The 21,856-nt window shown below is 35.5% G+C and overlaps 1 protein-coding gene across 5 annotated transcripts in view; it reads left to right on the forward strand.

Moving 5' to 3' along the window:
* The window catches only part of LNX2 (ligand of numb-protein X 2), a 77,495-nt gene that overhangs the window by 22,266 nt on the left and 33,373 nt on the right, over nt 1-21,856 (forward strand). Inside the window, exons 2-4 of one of the 5 annotated variants that reach the window (XM_079137014.1) lie at nt 2,661-2,723; nt 17,578-17,726; nt 18,461-18,978. In XM_079137014.1, coding sequence (XP_078993140.1) covers nt 18,572-18,978 — 407 coding nt within the window. In that variant the 5' untranslated portion in view covers nt 2,661-2,723; nt 17,578-17,726; nt 18,461-18,571. Of the gene's footprint in view, nt 1-2,660; nt 2,724-9,171; nt 9,588-17,577; nt 17,727-18,460; nt 18,979-21,856 lie in introns of those variants that run through there. The other 4 variants (XM_079137017.1, XM_079137015.1, XM_079137018.1 and 1 more) reach the window with 4 other exon arrangements.

A 21,856-nucleotide genomic window follows, 5' to 3' on the forward strand; every position in this document is an offset into this window, starting at 1 on the left:
AGACTTGGGTAGTATATTAATTTTCATGATTCAGTACATATCACTCAATTGACATTTATTTTTATTAAAGAGATTTTATTTGAAAAAGAAAGGTGGGTAAGGGTAGAGAAATATAATATTGAAATATAGGAAGGAAATGATGAAGAAAGAGAGAGAATATTAAGAAAATGAACTTTAAAAAAAAAAATTATCTAGGGCTGGCCCTGTCTATATATTTAATGTATCTCCGTAGGAGCCTTTTCAACATCTTTTCTTTTACAAATTATTTTAGAAATAGAAGTTATGTAGCTTTGTTAAAGTAGAAAGTTCATAATGATAAATGAATCTATAAACTGTGGGTGATGGACACACTTTTGTCATCAGGTTAATTAAAAGGTAACATCACAGTTTATAAAGCTTAATGATATTAATTGAAAATATTTATGTAGTAGATTTCTGACCTTTGCTTTAAGATTTTCTATAAGCAAAAGATTGTTCTTTCTTTTTTTCCCCTCCATACTAGGGATGGAACCCAGGGCCTCATGCATGTTAATGTTGGGCAAGTGCTTTACCACTAGGCTGTTCCCACAGTCCTGAAGTTTTTGTTTTTGTTGTTTCGTAGGTACCTAACTGGTACTTCTGCTTTCCACGTTCTGATGGAGAGTACATATTGAAAGCATTTTGTCTGACAAAAGCATTTTGTCTGAACCATGAATAGAACTAAATTTTTCTTTGCTATTTTGTTTTCCCTAATTTTGATCGTCTATTAGATTTCTTAAACTCTTGCAACACACTGGACAGATCCCTTTTGGAAATGGAAAATTTCCAAAATAGGAAATTCTGTTTTCTTTAATTCTCTACCTCCAGACTTTATTTCTTTTTTAAAATTTTTTTTCGTTTTTAGTCATACATGACTATAGAATGTATTTTGACATCATACATACATGGAATATAATTTCCCCTTCTTGTGGTTGTACATAATGTGGAGTTACACTGGTCATATGTTCATGTATGGAACACAGGAAAATTATGTCCAATTCATTCTACTCTTTTTCCCATTCCTCCCTTCCTGCCACTACCCCCGACCAGTCCGGAGAACCTCCACCCTCTCTCATTGAGTCAACATCCACATGTCAGAGAGAACATTTGGCTTTTATTTTTTTGGGATTGGCTTTTTTCATTTGACATGATAGTCTTCAGTTTCATTCATTTACTGGCAAGTGCTATAATTTCATTCTTCTTTATGGCTGAGTAATATTCCACTGTGTGTATGTACCACATTTTCTTTATCCATTCTTCTGTTGAAGGGCAACTAAGTTTGTTCCATAGCTTAGCTATTGTGAATTGAGCTGCTATAAATATTGATGTGGCTTCATCACTGTAGTATCCTGATTTTAAGTCCTTTGGATATATGCCAAGGAGTTAACTGGATCAAATAGTGGTTCCATTCCAAATTTTCTGAGGAATCTCCATACTGCTTTCCATAGTGGTTGCACCAATTTGCAGTCCCTTGGAATTTACTTCTTGATCTAACCAAATCCCCTTATATGTTAGTGAAATCTGCCATGTTGGAGAAAACAGTGTAGAAATTTTCTGTTTAGCAGATGAAGGACATAATCATCCCCCCATGGAATTGCAGGAAACCCCCAGATGTATTAAGAAGCTCAGGGCACCTGTCCACATGTGCTGTTCTTATGCAGGTACTTCTTTATTTACCAGATTTCACTCACTTCTTTGTGCATTTGAAGATATTCATTGCTTCTTAAGTAAACAAAGGACCTTGATTTGCATTATACATGACCATTTTAGAAAAATTAGAAAGTATTGTAAAAATGAAGAAAGTAGAGTCGCTTGTAATCCCTGGGGCAACACTGCTTTTCATGTTCTCCATACATTATAGGAAGAATATTTTAAGGTCTAGAATATTTTAAGATAAAATTTTAAAATAATTTAGAATATTTTAAGATAATATCTGGCAAGTTACATAATGATTTATAGTATATGTATCGCCTAAAAATTTTAAAGTAAATATTTTTAAATGATAAAAATACTCCTCCTTCCCCAAAAGATAGTTGTTGCGTGCATAGGATGATAGAAGATGATAGGGAATATTTTTAGGGGATGGTACTGGGGATTGAAGCCAGGGTGCTTAAACCCTGAGCCACACCCCAACCCTTTTTTTATTTTTCATTTTGAAACAGGGTCTCACTAAGTTGCATAGGGCTTTACCTAAGTTTCTGAGACTGGATTTGAACTTGGGATCCTCCTGCTTCAGCCTTTCAAGTCATTGGAATTACAGGGGTGTGCCATCAGGCCCTGCAGAAAAATGCTTAAAAATAAGTAACTAACTTATATTTACTCTTTCCTATCAGAAATTCAAGTGCTCAACATTATCACTTACATCTTTTTCATTTCTCCTTTTTAACTTTGAAATTCAATATTAATAGTCTGAGGCTATTAATAGTCTGTGAAATAAATGGTATTGTGACTGAAATCTGCCCTTTTCAGCTATTAAGCACATCCTATACCTCATATTTTCTCTTTACATTTAAGTAGCTGATTTGTTTCATTACTTTAAAAAATAGTATATGTATACTTAATATAATTGCACTAAGCTTAACTGCAGATTATTATGTAATTAAATAATATTTTGCATATTGTATATTCACCCCTCATCCCAGGCAGAAGTACAGTGTGAAATTTAAGTTGAAAAAAAAAAGGACTGACTGCACACTCTGCTTAAGGTAAGTGGCAGGAGGACCTTTGCTACCTACATTCATCATTTAAGACAAACATAAGAAAGCATCACACTGGTGCAAACAGATACGAGGACAACTGTTTGCCTCCAAAGTAATCATTTAAATACATTTACATGCTAAAAGATAATTGGGGTGTGTGTGACCTAACAATTTCAGGCACATTTTTGTCTGAGTAAAAATTGGTGCAGGTTCAATGAGAGATTGCAACATAGTAGTTTATGAATGTGCTGCTTTCCAGCCCCATTACATCTAAATGCTGTTCACCCCTTGATCTCTTTGCCACTCTGCCGGTGTTGACCACCTTCCCTTGATACTTTACCTATGGGGTATACCTTGCTATGTGAATCAGTGCAGTAAATAATTCTTATTAACCCTCTCTTTTTTAGCTGTGTTTGATAGCCACCCTTCATGAGGTAAAGGATGCACTGAGCCAGTGACCCCCCTGTACATACAAACACAACACACTTTTCATTTGTTTTGTACTTACTCTACTTCTGTAAAATATATGGTGGAAAGGTACAGTCAGCAGCCAGAAGAGAAATAAAGAACTGTTTATACCATGTTTGCATGTGTTTCATAACAAGAAATGTTGTACATAGAAGTAGTTGGTAACATAAAATAGCTGTTTTTAGGAATCCATTGTTTGCCTTTATAAAAAAGGCAAATAAAATTTTTAAATTTCTCTTTCTTACATAAAGACCTAGAAAATACAGGCATTTTACATACTTCCCAAACTCAGTTTCCTACTGGTAGAAGGCCTAATAGGCATGAAGAATGAAGAAGTATTTCTAAGGTGAAAAACTCAGAATATATTTAGTACATCCAGGGAAACAATATCAGGCTGAGAAGCTTTTGTTGAACATCTACAGTTTAGTTCATGATGCTATCTTATAGGGTTTTTGTTGTTGTTGTTTTGTTTTTTACTAAAAATGTAAAGTTTTTGTTGTTTTGTGTGTATATAATACTTAATATGTTAATACAGATTAGAAACATATGTCCTTCAGGATAAATTCTCATATTAGGTTATTAAGCATTAAATATTTTAAAGCAAAAAATTCTGATTCAGCTCTTAATAAATTGACAAATTTTTAAGAAAGATACAACCATATAAAACGTTGGGGAGGAGCTAGAAGATGATGACTATTCAAAATGATAGCCAGGTTTTAAAAATCAATTGACTTCTAAATTTTCGTGGGGTTTTTATTTAGGTATGGATATAAGAAAAAAAAATGTCCAATGTAAAAATTTTCCAAAAGTAATCTTATTTGACAGAGTATGATTTACAGATAACTTTCATCCCCTGATAATTTATTTCTGTATATTGTGTCTGCATATAACTAACCTAAATCTCATAGGTTCAGACAAACCTGTAAATTTGTAAAGTATAAAATGTTAAAGCAAAGAAAAGATAAATGGTGTAATGATAGAGTAACAAACACCATCAGGGATATAGATCTAGAATACAGAATGGAGGTTCTGCCAAAAAAATAAAAATACGTTCCCTTCCATCCGATCTGTGCGACACATATTTCTCATGATACAATTAACTAGTTGGTATTTTGGTTTATGACCAACCCACTTATATATTTGGATAGAGATTTGTTTCACTGAAACCTACCATTCTTGAGTAGATAGGTCTAATTAAGTTTTTTAATTGACAAAGCTAGGATGCAGCTATGATAAATGAATTGTGCTTTGTCACTCTTGATCCCAGCCAGAAGCCCTGACTCATCTTAGCATTTTTTACTTCTTTCTTTAAAAAAAGGGTGGTACATGAAAATAACCTATCTTTTTTTTTTTTTTTTCCCTTCTTCTTATGTTGAGATAGGGTCTTGCTAAATTGCTGAGCCTTGCCTTAAATTTGTAATCCTTCTGCTTTAGCGTCCTGAGTAGCTGGAATTATAAGCATGTGCCACAGTTCCTGGCTCTAGAACATCCATTCTTAAATAGTTTTTTTTTTTTTTTTTCCTTTGTAGTACTGGGAATGGAACCCAGGGTCTTTTATGTGTTAGGCAAGCACTCTACCACTGTGCTGCATCCCCAATTCTTTAATTTTGAGATAGTCTCTCACTAAGTGCCTAGGCTGACCTCAAATCTATGTCCTGAAATTCTGTTGTACTCCATGAAAAAGACCATTGAGTACCATGGGTACTCGTGTCCAACTCCTGCTCTAAATGAAGCCCCTTGATTTATTCCTTTTCTGAGACTCAGCAGTGACTCCTTTTTAGCGTGTTTCTAATAAGTTTGATTTCTGGATGTCAGCCTACAGCAGATTAGCAACAACAAACAGTAAGTTATGTTGTGTATGTAGCCGGCAAGGTAATAGCAGGCGACAGATATTAAAGGAGGTGACTGTGTAGAAAAAGTAGATGTAATTGTAGTGCTTTTTGTGGAAAGGTCATAGATAGTTGCAATGAAGCATTAGAGAAAGATTTTATGACTAGTTTGAGAAAATAAGGAGGTACATTACACAAAGAGGCCTAGAGAAGGTAGTGGGAAGGGTAAGAGGTATAGTGTGTGTGCTTTGAGGAGGGAGGGGCGTACAGTCAGAATAAGCTGGAGGAGTAGAGTGTAAGAGAGAGTGAATGGAGAAATAGCAAGAAGATATTTTCAGGTAAGAGAGAAACTCAGTCATTGGGAACAGAGAGATTTAAGAATGGTTTGCATTTGGCATCTGGCTACAGCATAAAGTTTGGGGGTGATGTCCAGAAAAAGACATGTCCTTTTAGAGTGCCTGCTGAGGTTAGGAAGTTGTAATTAGTTTGATGTAACCAAAACATGGCATGTGCGGAAAGTGAAACTAAGAGTGAAGTCAGGTACTTCAAACCCTGACTTATATTTTATAGAAGCAATTGGAGTCTACAGAAGAGTATTCAGTGGTAATAATATCATTGGATTTGGGGTACTGTGTTTCAAAGGATAAACGAGTGAGGGGAAAGACTAGAAAACCTTAAAAAGAGACTGCTAAAAGATCAAGTGGAACTAGTAGCTCAGACCCAAACTTAGAGTAGTGGTGGGAATGGAGGGAAGGAGAGGCGTGTAACACGTGGACACAGAATCAATGGAACATGGAACTGAGTGTGAAAAATGAGGCAGGAAGTAAGAAAGCTGCAGTATGGTATACTGGGTAAATAGAAACACCATAGAGGAAGGAGATCATTATTGGGAAATAGAGTCAGCCCTCCACAACCTCAGTTTCTGCATTAGCCATCAAAATATTTGTGGAAAAAAAATTCAAGAAAGTTCTAAAAGTCAAATCTTGATTTTACTGCATGCTAGATATTACACTAAGTTCATGCAAATGAAGTGGTATGTAGGCATTGTAATTGGTGTAAATATTCAAGTGGTGATTTAAAGTACGAAGGAGGATGTAAGTAGGTTTTGTGCAAATACTACACCATTTTTTCAAATAGGGACCTGAATATTCATGGATTTTGTTATCTTAAGGGGGTCTTACAAAAAATCTTCCATGGATACCAAGGGACCACTGTAAAGACACTTGTTTTTTTTTTTTTGTTTTTTTTTTTAAACACAACACAGGTGTGAGTCAGATACTTTGTAACTGTTGAAAGAAAAATAAAATTAGATCCATGCTACATACCAGTCAAAATGGAGTGATAATCGATTTTTAAAAAAAAATTATATAAAGAGGAAAATAGAGGCAAAATTTTTTCTTGTTTATAAACAAGTTTTAAATAGGGAAAAAACTCAAAAGGGAAAAATGAATGAATTCAACTACATGAAATGGCAACTTCTTTATGCCAGCAGATAACTAAATGGGAAATGAGAGACTTGAGAAAAGTAATTATAATAATGTGATATAGGGGCTGGGGAGATAGCTCAGTCGGTAGAGTGCTTGCCTTGTAAGCACAAGGCCCTGGGTTTGATCCCCAGCACCCAAAAAAAATAATAATAATAATGTGATATAGGGTTATTATATTAAATACTGAATTCATATCAATTGATGAGCTAAACACTGCAATTCAGTAGAGGAAAATGGAACCAAGTATATAAAGAGACATTTCACAAGAGAAATAAAGATAGTAATCATATTTAATTTAGCTAGCATCAAAAAGATGCAAATGAAAACTGAAATATTACTTTTCAAGTATAAGATTTATAAATAAAATAAAAATCAGGATTATAACAATTTAGAAGTCAGCATACTTATCGATTGTTAGTAGAAATCAAAATTGTGCTCACCATTTTGAAAGATAGTTTTGTAATTGAATTAGAAGGCTTTTCACTTTGGCCCAGCAATTTGACTGCTTTGGAGTTTGTTTAAAGGGAGTAATTGGACAGCTATCACAAAAGAATGGTAGCTAGGATGAGACCTAGAAGAGAATTTCAAGGAGGAAGAAATCAGCGATACTAAAAGAAAGTAAAATAGAATTGGGGACTGAGGAGTGGCCATTGGATCTAGCAGTTAGACATTCATGACCACAATAAAGCCAACCTTAGTGGCTGATGGAGGTGGAAGTCAGAGACTGCAAGCTTGATCTTTTATTTCAAAAATAGTGATGAGAAAAAGGATAATAATTTTAGAAGAGTGATTTGTTTTCATTTTTAAAGTTGTTGACATGAACTTTATTAAGTGACAGGTAAAAAAGAGGTTTCAGAAAGACGAGGTAAATGGCAAAGGTTGCCAAAGGAATACTGAGCTCTGGTAGACAAGAAATTGAGCCTGAGACAGGAGAGGGACAGGTCTGATGCCAGAAGGACGTGAAGGATGTATGTCCATACAAATAATAAACTTGTCTGTGGGGGTGAGAAGTGTTTTGTTAATGGGGATGCGGTATTATCGCCTTTGATAGTCTGTTTCTCCTAGAATACAAAATTTCCCCCTTTTCCATGTAGTGTGATTTCTCAAAAGAATTGTATATGCTCTAATTGCTCCCTTGCAATTCTCTGTTGAACTCATTCCAGGAGGCTTTTGCTCTCTCTACTCCAGCAAAACCCTGTATCAAGGTCACCAATGAATTCCACATTGCTAAATCCAATGCTTAATTCTCAGTCCTAATCTTATTTAACTTGCCTGCAGGATTTGACACTGTTGATTATTCCCTCCTCCTCTAAACATTTATTTGTTCTTTCCACATGACTCTTCTAGTTTTCCTCCAAACACAATGGCTAGTATTCCTCTTCTTGGTTCGTCCTCATCTTCCAGACCTCATAATACGGAAATGTCCCAAGGCTGAAATTGCAGACCCTTTCTCTTTTCTTTTACTCATTCACTCTCCCTTGGAGATCTTTTCCAGTCTAATGACATGCCATATTATCTATACACTGATGTCTTATACTTAATGTCTTATACTTAATTCATAGCATCGCCCTATTCCGCTCTTAAACTGAACTTGTGGATTTAGCTGCCTATTCAAATAGTGTCTCTTAGAAGTGTTATAGGCATTTTGGATTTCACATGTCCAGGTGAGTTTACCCATTAAACCTACTTTCTTCTAGACTTCTGCATCTCTGTTATGCTATTTCTATTTCCAGTTGCTTAGACCAATAATCTTGGATCATGCTTGAGGTCCCTCCCCCCCTGCATCAGTATGTGAGCATTTTCCTCATCAGCAAATCATATATTGTTTATCAGCAAATCATCAGTTTTGCCTTCAAAACACATCTAAAATTGTATCATTTCTCACTATCTCAGCTATGTCCGTAATGATTCAACCTACCTCATCTCTTGCTTGGAATATTTCATTAGTCTTCTAATTGCTTCTGCCTTTAACCCCTTCAAATTTTTCTCAACATATGGTCAGTAATCCATTCAAATTCTTACTTAGAGTACAAGCAAAAAGTTTTTAAGGCCCCTGAAGGGTTATCCCCATTTATCATTACTTTCTGTTTTACTCATTTTGTCCAAGATAGCCTCCTTACTGTTCATTAAACAGTCATTAAAAGGCACATGCTTACCTTAAATCTTTCTACTTACTGATTCATTTGCCTAGAAAGCTGTTTCTGCTCAGAGACTTGCATGACTTCCTCCTTGATTCTTTTTGGTTTTAATTCAGATGCCACTTTTTCAGTGACTTTTCCCTCATCATCTATTTCAAATAGCTGTCCTCCTAGTACTGTGTCCCGACCTGGCCTTCTTTTGTACCTACTGCTTTTCAGCATCTAAAATATGGCATATCTTATTATTTTTCTTGTATAATATCTATCTATCCTCCCCTGACCCCTTTTCCACCATGTAAACTTTACTAGGGCAGGGATTTTTATCTTTTTCCAGGGCTGCATTTTTCATAACCCTTTCATAACCCTAGAACAGTAGTGTCTGGCACTTAGGAGATTCGTAATGAATCATGGATGGATGGATGGATGGATGGATGGATGGATGGATGGATGGATGGAGAGAGAAGAGAGAACATTCCTCAAGCTTATCTGACAGCAGTCACTGACACATGTTTACCACTGTTTGAGGAAGTAGCTCTAAGATGGCGACTGGTGTTGGGCCAAGAGGTGGCGCATAATTAATGTTAACATGGCGTGATCTGTCATGACCTTTTGCCTGATTGGTTGATGCCTCTTCCGCACTCATGGTCAACACGTGTTCCTCATTCTTTCTTAATTGGTACGGTGGTGCGTGCTCCAATTGTGCCTCTTAATCCTAAGCTGATTTGCTGCCTTAGTGTATGTAAGACATTCTCCCCCTTGAGGAGAAGAAAAAACAGCTCTGAAAAGGAAATACCTCTGAGAAGAAAACACCTCTGAGAAGAAGTACCTTCCCCTAAAAAGCACCTCTGAGAAGAAGCACCTCAGAGAAAAATAAAGAAGTAGTTCATTCCCAGTCCGCCTCCCATTCTTTCCCGCGGGATCGTTATGCAGGTGGCAACAATGGTCTAAGTAAACCAAACAGTCTGAACAGAGAAACTGAGGTAATGGTAAAGACTCGCCATGGAATGAAGGTCTTTGCAGTTGCTGAGGCTGAGATTGAGCTGAGGGGAGGCCTCGTTCTGTCATGCATCACAGAAAGCTGTGATGTGAGCTCGCCTGCGCTGCCTTGCCTCATGCTGTGTGCAGGAGCTTGCCATTCCCCCAGTCCTTTGTCTCAGACGTGTTGCTGGACAGAATTGCTTAGGCATGCTTGGTTTGTTTACACTACCTGGACCCTCGACCTATAGTTCACCTATAGGCTGACTCTGTTATACTTTAACAAGCGTATTAACCTGATTGGATAATATGCCTATATATGTCCTGTGCAACCCTAAATAAAATCAGATCCGTACCTTCAGAGCTCAATTTCCAGTGCCTGAGTAAGCGCGCTGGGTAAGGCTAGGTAGGGTAGCAAACCCATCTCTGAACATCTACACACATGGATGGATGGGAGGGAAGGAGAAAGGATAGGTCAGGTTTGAGGGTTAGAGAAGAGGATAATTGCTTTGCTTGTGAATATATTTTGTTGGTGAAAGTGCCCTAGTGAAAGGTAAAATGTGTTTATTTGATGTGTTAGTAGACACTGTGACAGAATACCTGAAAAACCAACTTTACAGAGGAAAGATTTAAACTTAGAGGAGGAAAGATTTATTTTGGTTCATGGTTTTAGGCCTTGGTCATCTGACTCCATTGCTTTAGGCATGTGATTTTTTTTCTCAGAGCAAGATGATGGAAAGGTCCTGGTGTAATAAGGCTGCTCAGCTTATGGTAGTTGGGAAGCATAGGGTAGAGGGAGGGAAAGATAAAGTCCCCAAGAATCTACTCCCTCCAAGTAGATTCTACCTTATGCAGTTTCCATCACCTCCCAATAATGCCATCAGATTATTAATCCATCAACAGGTTAATCTGAAGAGGTCAAAGCCCTCATGATCTGCTCATTTCCCAAAAACCCTACCTCTGAACATTGATGCATTGCAGACTGAGCCTCCAACACGAGTGTTGGCGGACACACTTCATATTTAAATCATAACAATTGGGGAATAGCAGTGTATTGTAAAACCTGAGATTTTGTTTGAATCGTTTTCTGAAAGGTGGAAAATTAATATAATTGAGGGTACATTATTGATTATTCTAAAGACTTTATATAATATATTCTCTTTATATTTCTGGCCTAACAGTAAAATATTTTATTTTCAATTATGTAACCTTAGGCATTTATAAGTGATACTTTATTTATGTTATATCTGAATCTGGGTAATGAATTTAAAAGAGTAATGATTTTTTTCTCAGTGTTAGAACTATACTCACACACCTTATTTTAATAAATTAGAAATCTGGTAGCAAGTGGGAATCACTGTGGATAAACACCAAGGTTAACACGGCTTTGGTCCATGCTTCTGAGGCTCTTGTTTATTTGGTCTAATCTTGAGAAGGCACCAACATCTCAGTCCAGTCAGTGATGGTCTTTTGAGATCTGGTCCAAAGTAATTTTTGAGCTGATAATTTAAAAATATAAGAAATTGAGCTTCTTAAATAAAGTCTTTTTTAAAATTATTGGTGTCTCTGATTCACTTTGGAAATAGCAGCATTTAAATTTCTTATATTTCACCCATAGTTAAGATAATGAAGTCTGGAAACCTTAATTATTTAGTGATACCACCACCATAAAACCTATTCTAACTGGTTTTGTTCCACTTCATTCACTTCATTTGTTTGGTCACAGAATAGTAATGTCCTGCTGATTCCTTTGCATTTATGGGGGAAAATAGATCAAAAACCTTATTCTTCTGTAGCTTTAGATTTTTTTTAATGAAAAAAGTGATTGACTCTGAAATGAAATCTGCCAGCAAAAAAACGTCTATTTATGCCACAAGCAATTACCTTTGTTTGCCTTTTAAGAAAGCAGACAGACTGGAGTTGTGGCTCAGTGATACAGCGCTTGCTTGGCATGTGTGAAGCCCTGGTTTCAATACTCAGCACCACATATAAATAAATAAAATAAAAAATCCATTGTCAACTGAAAAGATATTAAAACAAAAAAAAAAAGTTAAAAAATGAAAGAAATCAGCCAACTAACCGACTATCTTATTCCTTCAGATGAATGTAGCAGCATCTCCTAAATAGCCCCCTTTTCTAGGAACCAGTAGAGAAAATTGTTTTTGTCTTACAACATTGTCATATCTTATATTGTACTGCCAGAAGCATTCCGTTATTTATCTTGACCTACTGCATTTATGTGTATACTTGTCTGTGAAAATAAGAATTTTCAGTTCAGAATATTTAAAATACCTTTTACTATGATGGCAAAAAAGAAACCCAAACCTCCCAGACAGGCAAGAAAATGTTAGTTCTGTTTTAGGCCAAAACAAAAGGAACGTGTACTCAGAGCATGTTTCCAGAATCATGGAATTTGGGATCTTTGAATAACTTTGGAGTTTCTGTAGTTTTACCTACTGCTTTACAGGTAAAAAATGTGAAAAGGCTGGAGAGAGGTGAAAATGGTTAGATCTATGTAATCAGTCATAGCTAGGAACTGCATATCCAGGCCTCCTGATTGTCAGTCTCATGGAAGAACATGGCTTGCCCAGCGATCTCTCCATCATCCTTCACAACCATTAATATAGTGATACATTAATATCACAATGCTTTGTGACTTGTAAAAGATCTTTTAATCCTGTGTCATAAGCAAGAAGCCATTTCTATTTTACTCACGAAGAAATTGAGATATATAAAGCATTTCAGGGTGTGCCATGTCATTGTGTCACATTGTGAGGTAGTGAGTGAGTAGCAGAACTAAATTTTGAACCTAGGTTCCTATTTCCAAATCCAATGCTTTTTTTTTTTTTTTTTTTTTTTTGATACCAGGAGTTGAACCCAAGGGCACTAAATCACAGAACTACATACCAGCCCTTTTTATTTTTTGAGATAGGGTCTTGCTAAGCTGCTTGGGCCACGCTAATTTACTAAGACTGGCTTTGAGGAACTTGCCTATCCTCTTAACCTCAGCCTCCTGAGCCACTGGGGTTCACCATTGCACCTGGCAAGAGCAAGGTGCTAAGCAATTCAGTGAGACCCTTTTTCTACGTAAAATACAAAATAAGACTGAGGATGTGGCTCAGTAGTTGAGTACCCCTGAGTTCACTCTCCCGTACAGAAAAAAAAGAAAGAAAAGCCATGTGTTATAGGTGCTGTACAGGTCTGGCTTCCCTGGAATGAGGTTATTTCCACAGAGGTGTCTTCTGACTAGCAGAAATTTGTCTGGATACTTAACTGTAGAAAAGCTTTGCATGCCATTTTTCTTTTCTGAAATAGTTTTTATGTAAATTCTAATTTTAAAGTGCTCTAAGATTACATGATTTCGATAATTCAAAAATATAACTTTAGTCCAACATCTGAAGGTAGGGTTTGGGTAGGTAACTCAGTATGGACTTCTGTTTTTATCCTTTTACATTATATTATATAGCAAGCAGGGCTTATCTCAGCATTTTACCCTTTATAGTTTTTATTTTTCTTCACTATTGACTGGTCTTTCAATTCGAGTTGATCACAGTGGTTGGAAAACAAACAGATTTGAGACTCTAGAGTTACAAAAATTTAAAAAAAAAAAAACCTCTCATCATATTTTTTATTTTGGGGGGGGCGGTTTTTTTTTTTTTTTTTTTTTTAATAAAACTGCTAACCTGATAGGTTTGTCATTTTCTTTACAGATGAATATTTGAATGTTTTACTTAGTGCAGTAAATATGCACAGATATAAACAAAAGCTCTTTGGGGTCTTCAGTGGTGTTTTTTAAACTAAACTCTTTATTTAAGATAAAAGAATTACATGCAGTTGTAAGAAGAAATAACCCAGAGCTATCACATGTTCCTTTCATGCCTTTCACCACCAATGGTAATAGTAACTTGCAAAACAAACAAAAACTATGGTACAATAGCACAACCAGTATATTGATATTAATACAGTCCAGTTGTAGGACAATTGTATTACCACAAGGACCTCTCCTGTTACCCTTCTCTCCACCCTTAATTCTTGGCATCCATTAATCTATTTTCCACTCCTATAATTTTGTTATTTCAAGAATGTTATAGAAATAGGGTAATGTAATATGCAACCTTTTAGGATTGGCTTTTTGCAGTCACTTAATTCTCTGGAGACTTGTCAGGTTATTATGTGCATCAATATAGTTCTTTCCTTTTTATTGCTGAGTAGTATATTTCATGGGATGGATATGTAACACAGTTTAACCTTTCACCTATTGATAATATGGGTTGTTTCTAGTTTCTGGCTATCATAAATGAAGTTGCTATACATATCTGTGTGCAGGTTTTTGTGTGAGCATGGGTTTTAATCTCTCTGGGTTAAAAGCCTAGGAATACAGTTGCTGGGTCATATGGTAGTTGTATGTTAGTGTAATAAGAAACTGCCAAAGTTTTCCAGTAGACAGAGAGCCTCGCCAAAAAGTTTGACTGCTTTATTTATTTATTTTTTAAGGGGCAGCTGTTGAGATTAAAGGGAGTGATGCTTTATTTTTTTTTTTTTTTTGTAAATTAAAGGACAGGGTCCAATATATTGATTACTTTGAAATGTTACAAATAAATACACAAAGTTTGTTTCTATGTAGTTATGTATTTCTGCCCCACATATGAGCTTGGGTACAAATTCTTGCAGTGCATTGTATGTGCAAGAAATGGGAATATTAAATACAAAAAAGATAGCTGTCTGTCCTCTAAAAGAAAAGAGGAAACAGATAAGCAAATGTGCAGCATGGAAGTTGCTGAAACAAAGGTGCCTGGAGAGAACTCCAGGAGCCTAAGGGGAGGGAGGTACACTCGGGAGAAGAGGCTGATGGATGATGGAGTGAGGAGGATTGAGAAGTTATTCTTAGTCACAAGGCATTGATGAGTCAAAGAAGTTGCAGATGTTTCCTGTCTAACCATACTTTGGTGGTAGCTCTTAGCTCATCATCTTTGTTTCTGAGCTGGATCTCCTGGGCTAGGACCAGTGAGAACTCTTTAAATCTGAGAAATTATATAAATAATATTTAGTTTTGGAGTAAACATATTAATGGTGGAAAATTAATTCTTTCCAAAATCTTTGGTGTACCAGGATATTCTTGTTCCCTAAACCAGGAAGAATGAACATGTTAATCATAACTGGAGTTAAGTAGTAAGCAGTGACTCTAGCTCCCTTTCCATTGCACTGGCTACTTTTCAATATATTAATTAAAATGTGTTTTAATAATTGAAGCCAGTTTAATAGCTTTTTTCTTTACTACTCTTGGAATATTGCTAAATAGATAATGTAGTTATGCTACATTTTCTTTCTATATTTTGGGAAATGTTTGAGACTGACTTGTATTTTAATTTTAAAACTGCACTCATCATATCTAATAATTAAAATAAAATTTATACATAAACCTGGGCATATTACATATGGATATATAATTTTGGTCACATAAACTTACCAAGAATGAGAATATAATTGTGCAATTGGTCATTCAACATTACTGAGCTGCTTTCTCCTCTGCGGGAAGGCCCAACTCTTACAGCTCTTTGTCTGTTTTCGGTTATTAAAACACATGAGACTGAGTACTTTATTTTAAAAAGGTTTATTTAGCTCACAGATTTAAAGGCTGAAAGTCCATCTGTTTGGTTTAGGAGTTGGCCCTCTCAGTCTGCATCACAGGACAGAGGAGAAAGGGAAAGCAACTGCATGGCTGCATGGTGAAGGGATCACACAGTGAAACCGGAATCCAGAGGGATTCAGGGCTAGGCTTGCTCTTTTTATAGCAGTTCTTGCAGGAACTGACCAGGGCCCCTGCAGAACTACTTCTACTTCAATGCTTCTGAGTATTGCACCCCAGTGACCTAGTCCCCAACACCAGGCCCCACTCCCAAAGACTCCACCATGTCAACACTGCCATACTAGGTACCAAACTTCCAGTACATGAGCCTTTGGGGACCCACTCAAATCATAGCAAGTTCACAATTTAGAGACCCTACCAGAGGAATAGTATAAGACAGTACATTGGATTTGCACAAAAAGCAGAAAGAAAATGATCTACCTGGAGAAGGAAGACCACAAAAAGAGGGAAAAATGATCTTTGCCAGACTAGGAGGGATTGAGAATTGGTAAAGTGGGACCAGGATGTCTTTCTGTATACAAAATTCACTCATGAAATACATTTCTTCTTTGCTGTAATCACTTAATTTACCATGACATACCTCGAAGCAAGAAAGAACAGGTTTTTCTTCTTGCTAATTTTAAGTTGTTTGGGCACATTATACAATTTGTCAGAACTTTTGTTTCTCTAATAATAGTTAACATTTATATTATATCTGTGATATGTCAGGCATTTTTTTAAGGGACATACACTTATTCTTTATACTGACATAGGCACTATTATTAACCCCATTTTCCATTGGTGAAAGAAACAGACCAAAGATATAAGGTCACAAGACTAGTAAGTGACCACACAAGGACTTTGCCCCTCAGACCAGTTCTGGGTCTGTGCTTTTAAGTACTTGGCTGTAGGGCTTACAGTTCAGTTTCCATTTAATGTTTGTTTCTTGGTAGCATAGAGGTAATTTGGGGGTGGAGATAAGGCAGTTATTTGGTATTTTAAATGGGAGCGTGTTAATTTTCCTCATGAAAAGATGTGATAAAATGAAAATAAAGAACTAAAGTTATTTAGAGATTTAGAAATAGCTAAAATATAATAGTCTTAAGATAAATGCTTTCTTAGTCATTATGTGGGAGGCTAGAACTGCAGTGTATTTTCTTGAGGAAAGGAAAAATTAAACACTCAAAGAAGAGCAAACGGTATGTGAACTTTCTTACTAATTGAAATGGAAACAAGTCTGCAGAAATTCTGTATTAAAATATCTAGTTTTGAAGCAGCCTATCTTCTAAGATACATGGTGTTTCTCTCCTTAATCTCATACCTTGCACTAACTTTTTTGGTACTGGGGATTGAACCAGGGTGCTTAATCTCTGAATTGCACAGTCTGGCCTCAAACTCCTGCCTCAGCCTCCTAAGTTAGTGGAATTACAGGTATTCACCACTACATCTGGCTTACACTAACATTTTATAAAGTTATGATGTTCAAAGTGCAAAAAACAAATCCCATAGGATTTGTGATTGAAAGAGCTTTGGCTCTCTTAATGTTGATACTGATAGAAGCTTAGATCACAGGTTATTTTACTAGGATAGCTTTAAAAATCATGATTTGATTATCTGAGGTCAGGTCAGACTGTTCCTCCAGTATTTTTTCCAAACGTTTCAAAACTCATGACCATTCTCGTTACATATGTTAAAATGATAATGTTTTAAAAATGAATATTCTAAATAAATAAAATAATAAATACCTATATGTGATTAGAGGAAAGTTTAATTATTAAAATATAAACAAGTCTAATCAATAGGTTATCCTACTCTTCCTGTCCTTGGGCAGAGCTACTAATTTTAGAGTTCCCCTGTCCCAGTGTATGTTCTTTGCCTGAGATGTTTTATCTGCTTCAGGTTTCCTGAGTGTTTTGTGCACCTTCCATCCCCTGTGACTTGTGAAAAAGTAGCTGATGCTCTTTTCTTGCCCTAGATGCCCTTGTCCATTTTGTCTCTGGTTGATGCTTCCTGTCACAACTCAGCAGTCTTTGTTTCTTCCCCTTTTAAAAGTATTTCCAGCCACAAAGCCAAATGGAGTTAAATGCCAGTTCTTCTCATCTTTCCCACATTCCTATGAGACCCTGTGTCACTTTCTTTAGAGTACTTATTACACAGAATTTTAATAGCGGGTTTTCTTAACTGTCCTCTTCCTGCCTCTGCCAGGCTCCAGTTTTAAGCATATGCTGGAGACTGTAAATATTTACAGAAAGTATATGAAGAGCTGCTGCCTTTGGAGTTGATATATATATATATATATATATATATATGTTTTTTTGTTTTGTTTTTTGGTACCAGGAATTGAACCCAATTTTTTAACCCCTGGTGCTTCAGCACTAAGAAGTATGGAAGCCCTTATATGAGGGAAGTGTTCCCTGCTAGGCTTGTTCTAAACTGAAGGAGAATGCTGTGAGTGTCTTGTGTTTGTGAGGATATACACACTCCAAGTAAGCAAGACTAATGAAAGTATGGAATAATGTGAGGTGGAATTGAAATTTATAACCTGTCTTATTGTTTAATTGAATTGCAACAGATTTTTTTTCCTTTTAATGAAGTGAATAGTTTTTTACGTAACAGTTTGCTCAGATGTTTGTATGCTATGCAGATGTGTCTTTCTACAATCAGTTTTATATGAGGGAGAATATTGAAATCATGCTTTGAAATTTTTTTTCCCACAGTGCAAAGCAAAAGGTCACTTTCACTAACAAACTGAATTATCCTTAAGACTTCATTTCAAAGACTCTGTCTTTTGTATAGTACTATAAATGTACAAAATCAGTCAGAAGTAAGGAGCCATGACTGGGCTGGCAAATATAAATGTATTACATAATATACTATAGATTGCACTGTTAGCATATTATAAGTTTGACTTTAAAACTACCATAGGACAGTGAAGTATTTGGGGATTTCAGTCAGTAAAACCAGTTGATTATTTCTGTGTCACACCATATAACATGGTATCTTTGTTTTTAATGAAGTTCTTTTTTTTAATCAACATCTTGATAGCTTGTAAGTCATTCTTAGCTACTAGCAAATTAGTTTATTTCATTATTTATTTTTATGGCTAATTTATTACAGATCTAAACTTTAATTTTTACTGAAAACATTAGTAATACTATGTTGAAACTTTAAAACCTATCTTGATTGATACTAATTACTTTTTTTGTGTTTTTTAATCTAGCAATACAGATTTTGGTTATAATCAGATACATCCCTGCCTATTCAAGGAACACCAGGTCTTCAGAGGAAGTCTAACATATGAGGGTACAGAAACTGCATTATTTGATTTAAAATGGGAACAACAAGTGATGAGATGGTGTCCGTCGAACAGACTTCCTCCTCATCCCTAAACCCCCTGTGTTTTGAGTGTGGCCAGCAGCACTGGACAAGAGAAAACCACTTATATAATTACCAGGATGAAGTGGATGATGACCTCGTCTGCCATATTTGCCTTCAGCCTCTGTTGCAGCCACTAGACACCCCCTGTGGACATACATTCTGCTACAAGTGCCTCAGAAACTTTTTACAAGAGAAAGATTTCTGTCCATTGGACCGAAAAAGACTTCATTTCAAGTTGTGTAAGAAGTCTAGCATTCTAGTTCATAAACTTCTAGACAAATTATTGGTTTTATGTCCGTTTTCTTCAGTGTGCCAAGATGTAATGCAACGCTGTGATCTGGAGGCACATCTTAAAAACAGGTAAGCCAGAAATATGAAAGGAAGAGAGGCAACTAGGTTTTATAAAAAAATTGTTCAAGCAAATAAATAAAAAATTTATTAAAAATATACCAAAGCACCAATAAATAAGTGGACAAATCAAATACGGAAGAGATAAAATAAGTAAGTTGCATGAGATAGTATTTAACTTGATGATTTATCAAAAATGTGAATACAGAAACTAGTGAGAAACTTTTATACTTACTGATATTTTATTACTATAACACAAAGCTTAAATTCAAGTGGGCGATAGCTATAAATGTAAATATTCTTTTATTTATTATCCTAAGGAAATAATCCAAAGGAAGGAAAATTTATAAGCATATTTACTGCAATCTTGTGCATAATTTGTTAACTTGGAGTCAGAGTAATTACTTAAAAGTAGAGAAGGGTTAAAAATAAAGTATCAACTCAGTAGGATATTATGCAACTAATAAAAATGGCAATTTTGTTGGAAAAATAAGTATGGAAACAAGGTGCATAATTTTATTTGGGAAGATCATGTAGAATCTGTTCAGAGGCTAAACTGAACAAGAACTAGGAGTTGGAAAACAAACAGGATTTTTTTTCTGATTAAAAAGCTTTTTGAGTGGTTAAGTAATTTATTTAGCTGATTGTGAATCTTATTTGATTTCAGTAAAAGATGATCTTTAAAATTATTTAAACTCATATAGGAAGGGTTAAAATATGAAAGAGAAGTTACTCGGTTTTACAAAAAGGTTTATAGGATCACATAAAATGACAGAAATAAATGTATTGATTTCTTAACTTCAAGGGTAAGCCATTTCACAGTTTAAATCTGTGGTTATCTTGGTTGCTGTGAAAAATAACACCTAATACATCATGTTGCATTTAGATATGAGTGTGGCAGGCAATGACTTGTCATTAAACCAACATAAAATCATAGAATTGAAGATTTTCTAATCCTTTTTTTTTTTGGCATGCTGGGGATCGAACCCAGGGCCTTCTGCTTGCAAGGCAGGCACTCTACCGACTGAGCTATCTCCCCAGCCCCAAGATTTTCTAATCTTATCTAATCTTTGCTCATTTAACAAATAAGGAAACTGAGTCATAAAGATTTATAGCTAGTTAATGGTAGAGTTAGACTTCAACTTTAGTATTTTTGTTTACCTTCTAATATGCCATGCTGACTCTACCACAGATCAGATCATGTGCTCTACTACTGTACATAACCATGAATATACACATTCATTCTGTTCTTCCTACATGATATTATAGTACTCATTAGAAATAATTAAGACAGATGAGGAAAGAATGAAAAACAATGAGATGCCATTCAAATGTTTGAAATGCTTAGGTTTATAGAGAAACTGCCTAAATCTCAACTATGTTGTCTAAAAATGGAGTCTTAGAAAGAGTAGGATAGGGGTTGGGGATTTACCTCAGTGTCAGAGTGCTTACCTAGCTTGTACACGAACCTGAGTTTGGTCCTTGATCCTGAAAAAAAAAAGAAGAAGAAAAAAAGAGTAGGATAGATGGACTTGGAAAATGCACATAGCATAGTCTTACATTTTTGTGTGTGTCTTTTGTCACCAGCAGGCATTGAATCTGAACATGAGACTTCTTGGAATTTGGCACCAGACTTTGGAATATGCTAATCTGGGTCAGGCCTAGTGATAACTATAGAATACTTTGGGCTTTTTATTTCTCTTCATAGAACTATTCTTCTTGGGGTATAATATTCTTTTGTGATTTTTTTTTTTTTTTTTTTTTTTTTGGTACTGGGGTTTGAACCCAGTGGTGCTTAACCACTGAGTCAACATCCCCAGCCCTCTTTTTATATTTTATTTAGGGACAGGTCCCACTGAGTTGCTTAAGGCCTTGCTAAATTGCTGAGGCTGACTTTGAATTCAAAATCCTCCTGCCTCAGCCTCTTAAGCCGCTGGGATTACAGGTGTGTGCCACCGTACCCAACCTTTGTGACCTTTTATCAGTATTAGTTATGGGATTTAGAGGAACCAAAGTCTTAATTCAGAGAAGTGAGATAAAAATTTCTCAAATATTTAGGAATATTCATTGAACTAACATGTATATAAGAAGTTAATATATAGGTAAAGCACTATTAATATTTTATGCTGCTTTTATAAAAAATTGGGAATTGCAAACTATCCTTTTATTTATAAGTTGATAAGCAATTACATATTTTTGGAAGTTCATTTTCCAGGTGTGCTTATTAATATTGAGTTCCTAATTTATTTACAAGGTGTCTTAGACCTAAATGTGAAAGATACAATGAAAAGGTAGATTATTGGGAAAGGTGGTTATTTGTCTGCTAGTAATAGGAGAGTGATTACTAAATATATGAATATAAAATGTTAAGTCGAAGCAACTCTGGGAAGAAGAAGGGATGAACTTGTGATGAGGGAGAGCTTCCTGGGGAGCTTATGGTCCCAGCAGTTTCTTCATCCAGGTCTAAATGTAAAAACTCTTTCATAATTATTTAGTAAACTGAAAAAAAATGTTAAATTATAAAAATTAATTGGATTTTTGTATCTTGTGTGAACACAAGTGATGACAGTCTTGCCTTTCTCTAGTCTCAATTTGAAATGTTAAAATTCAAGTAGAAGTGTTTATCTTGTAAAACACAACCCTACATAATATAGCTCTTCATTCATTCATTCAATAAATATTGTCTACTGTGTGCTACACACTGTTCTACAGACTAAGTAATGCTGGTAAGATGATAGCAAGTTGGAATCTTTTGGTGGGTTGCAAATTCCTTTAGGGCCATGACTGTATCTTTACTAGTCTTTAGATTCACTTGCTCAAAAGTTGACTCTCCTATAGCTTTTGTTCGGTTCAGTTGTTGACCTGTGCTCTGGTAATCCAATATTGAGAA

Source organism: Sciurus vulgaris (assembly GCF_902686455.1).
Source record: "Sciurus vulgaris genome assembly, chromosome: 4".
Taxonomy (NCBI): domain Eukaryota; kingdom Metazoa; phylum Chordata; class Mammalia; order Rodentia; family Sciuridae; genus Sciurus; species Sciurus vulgaris.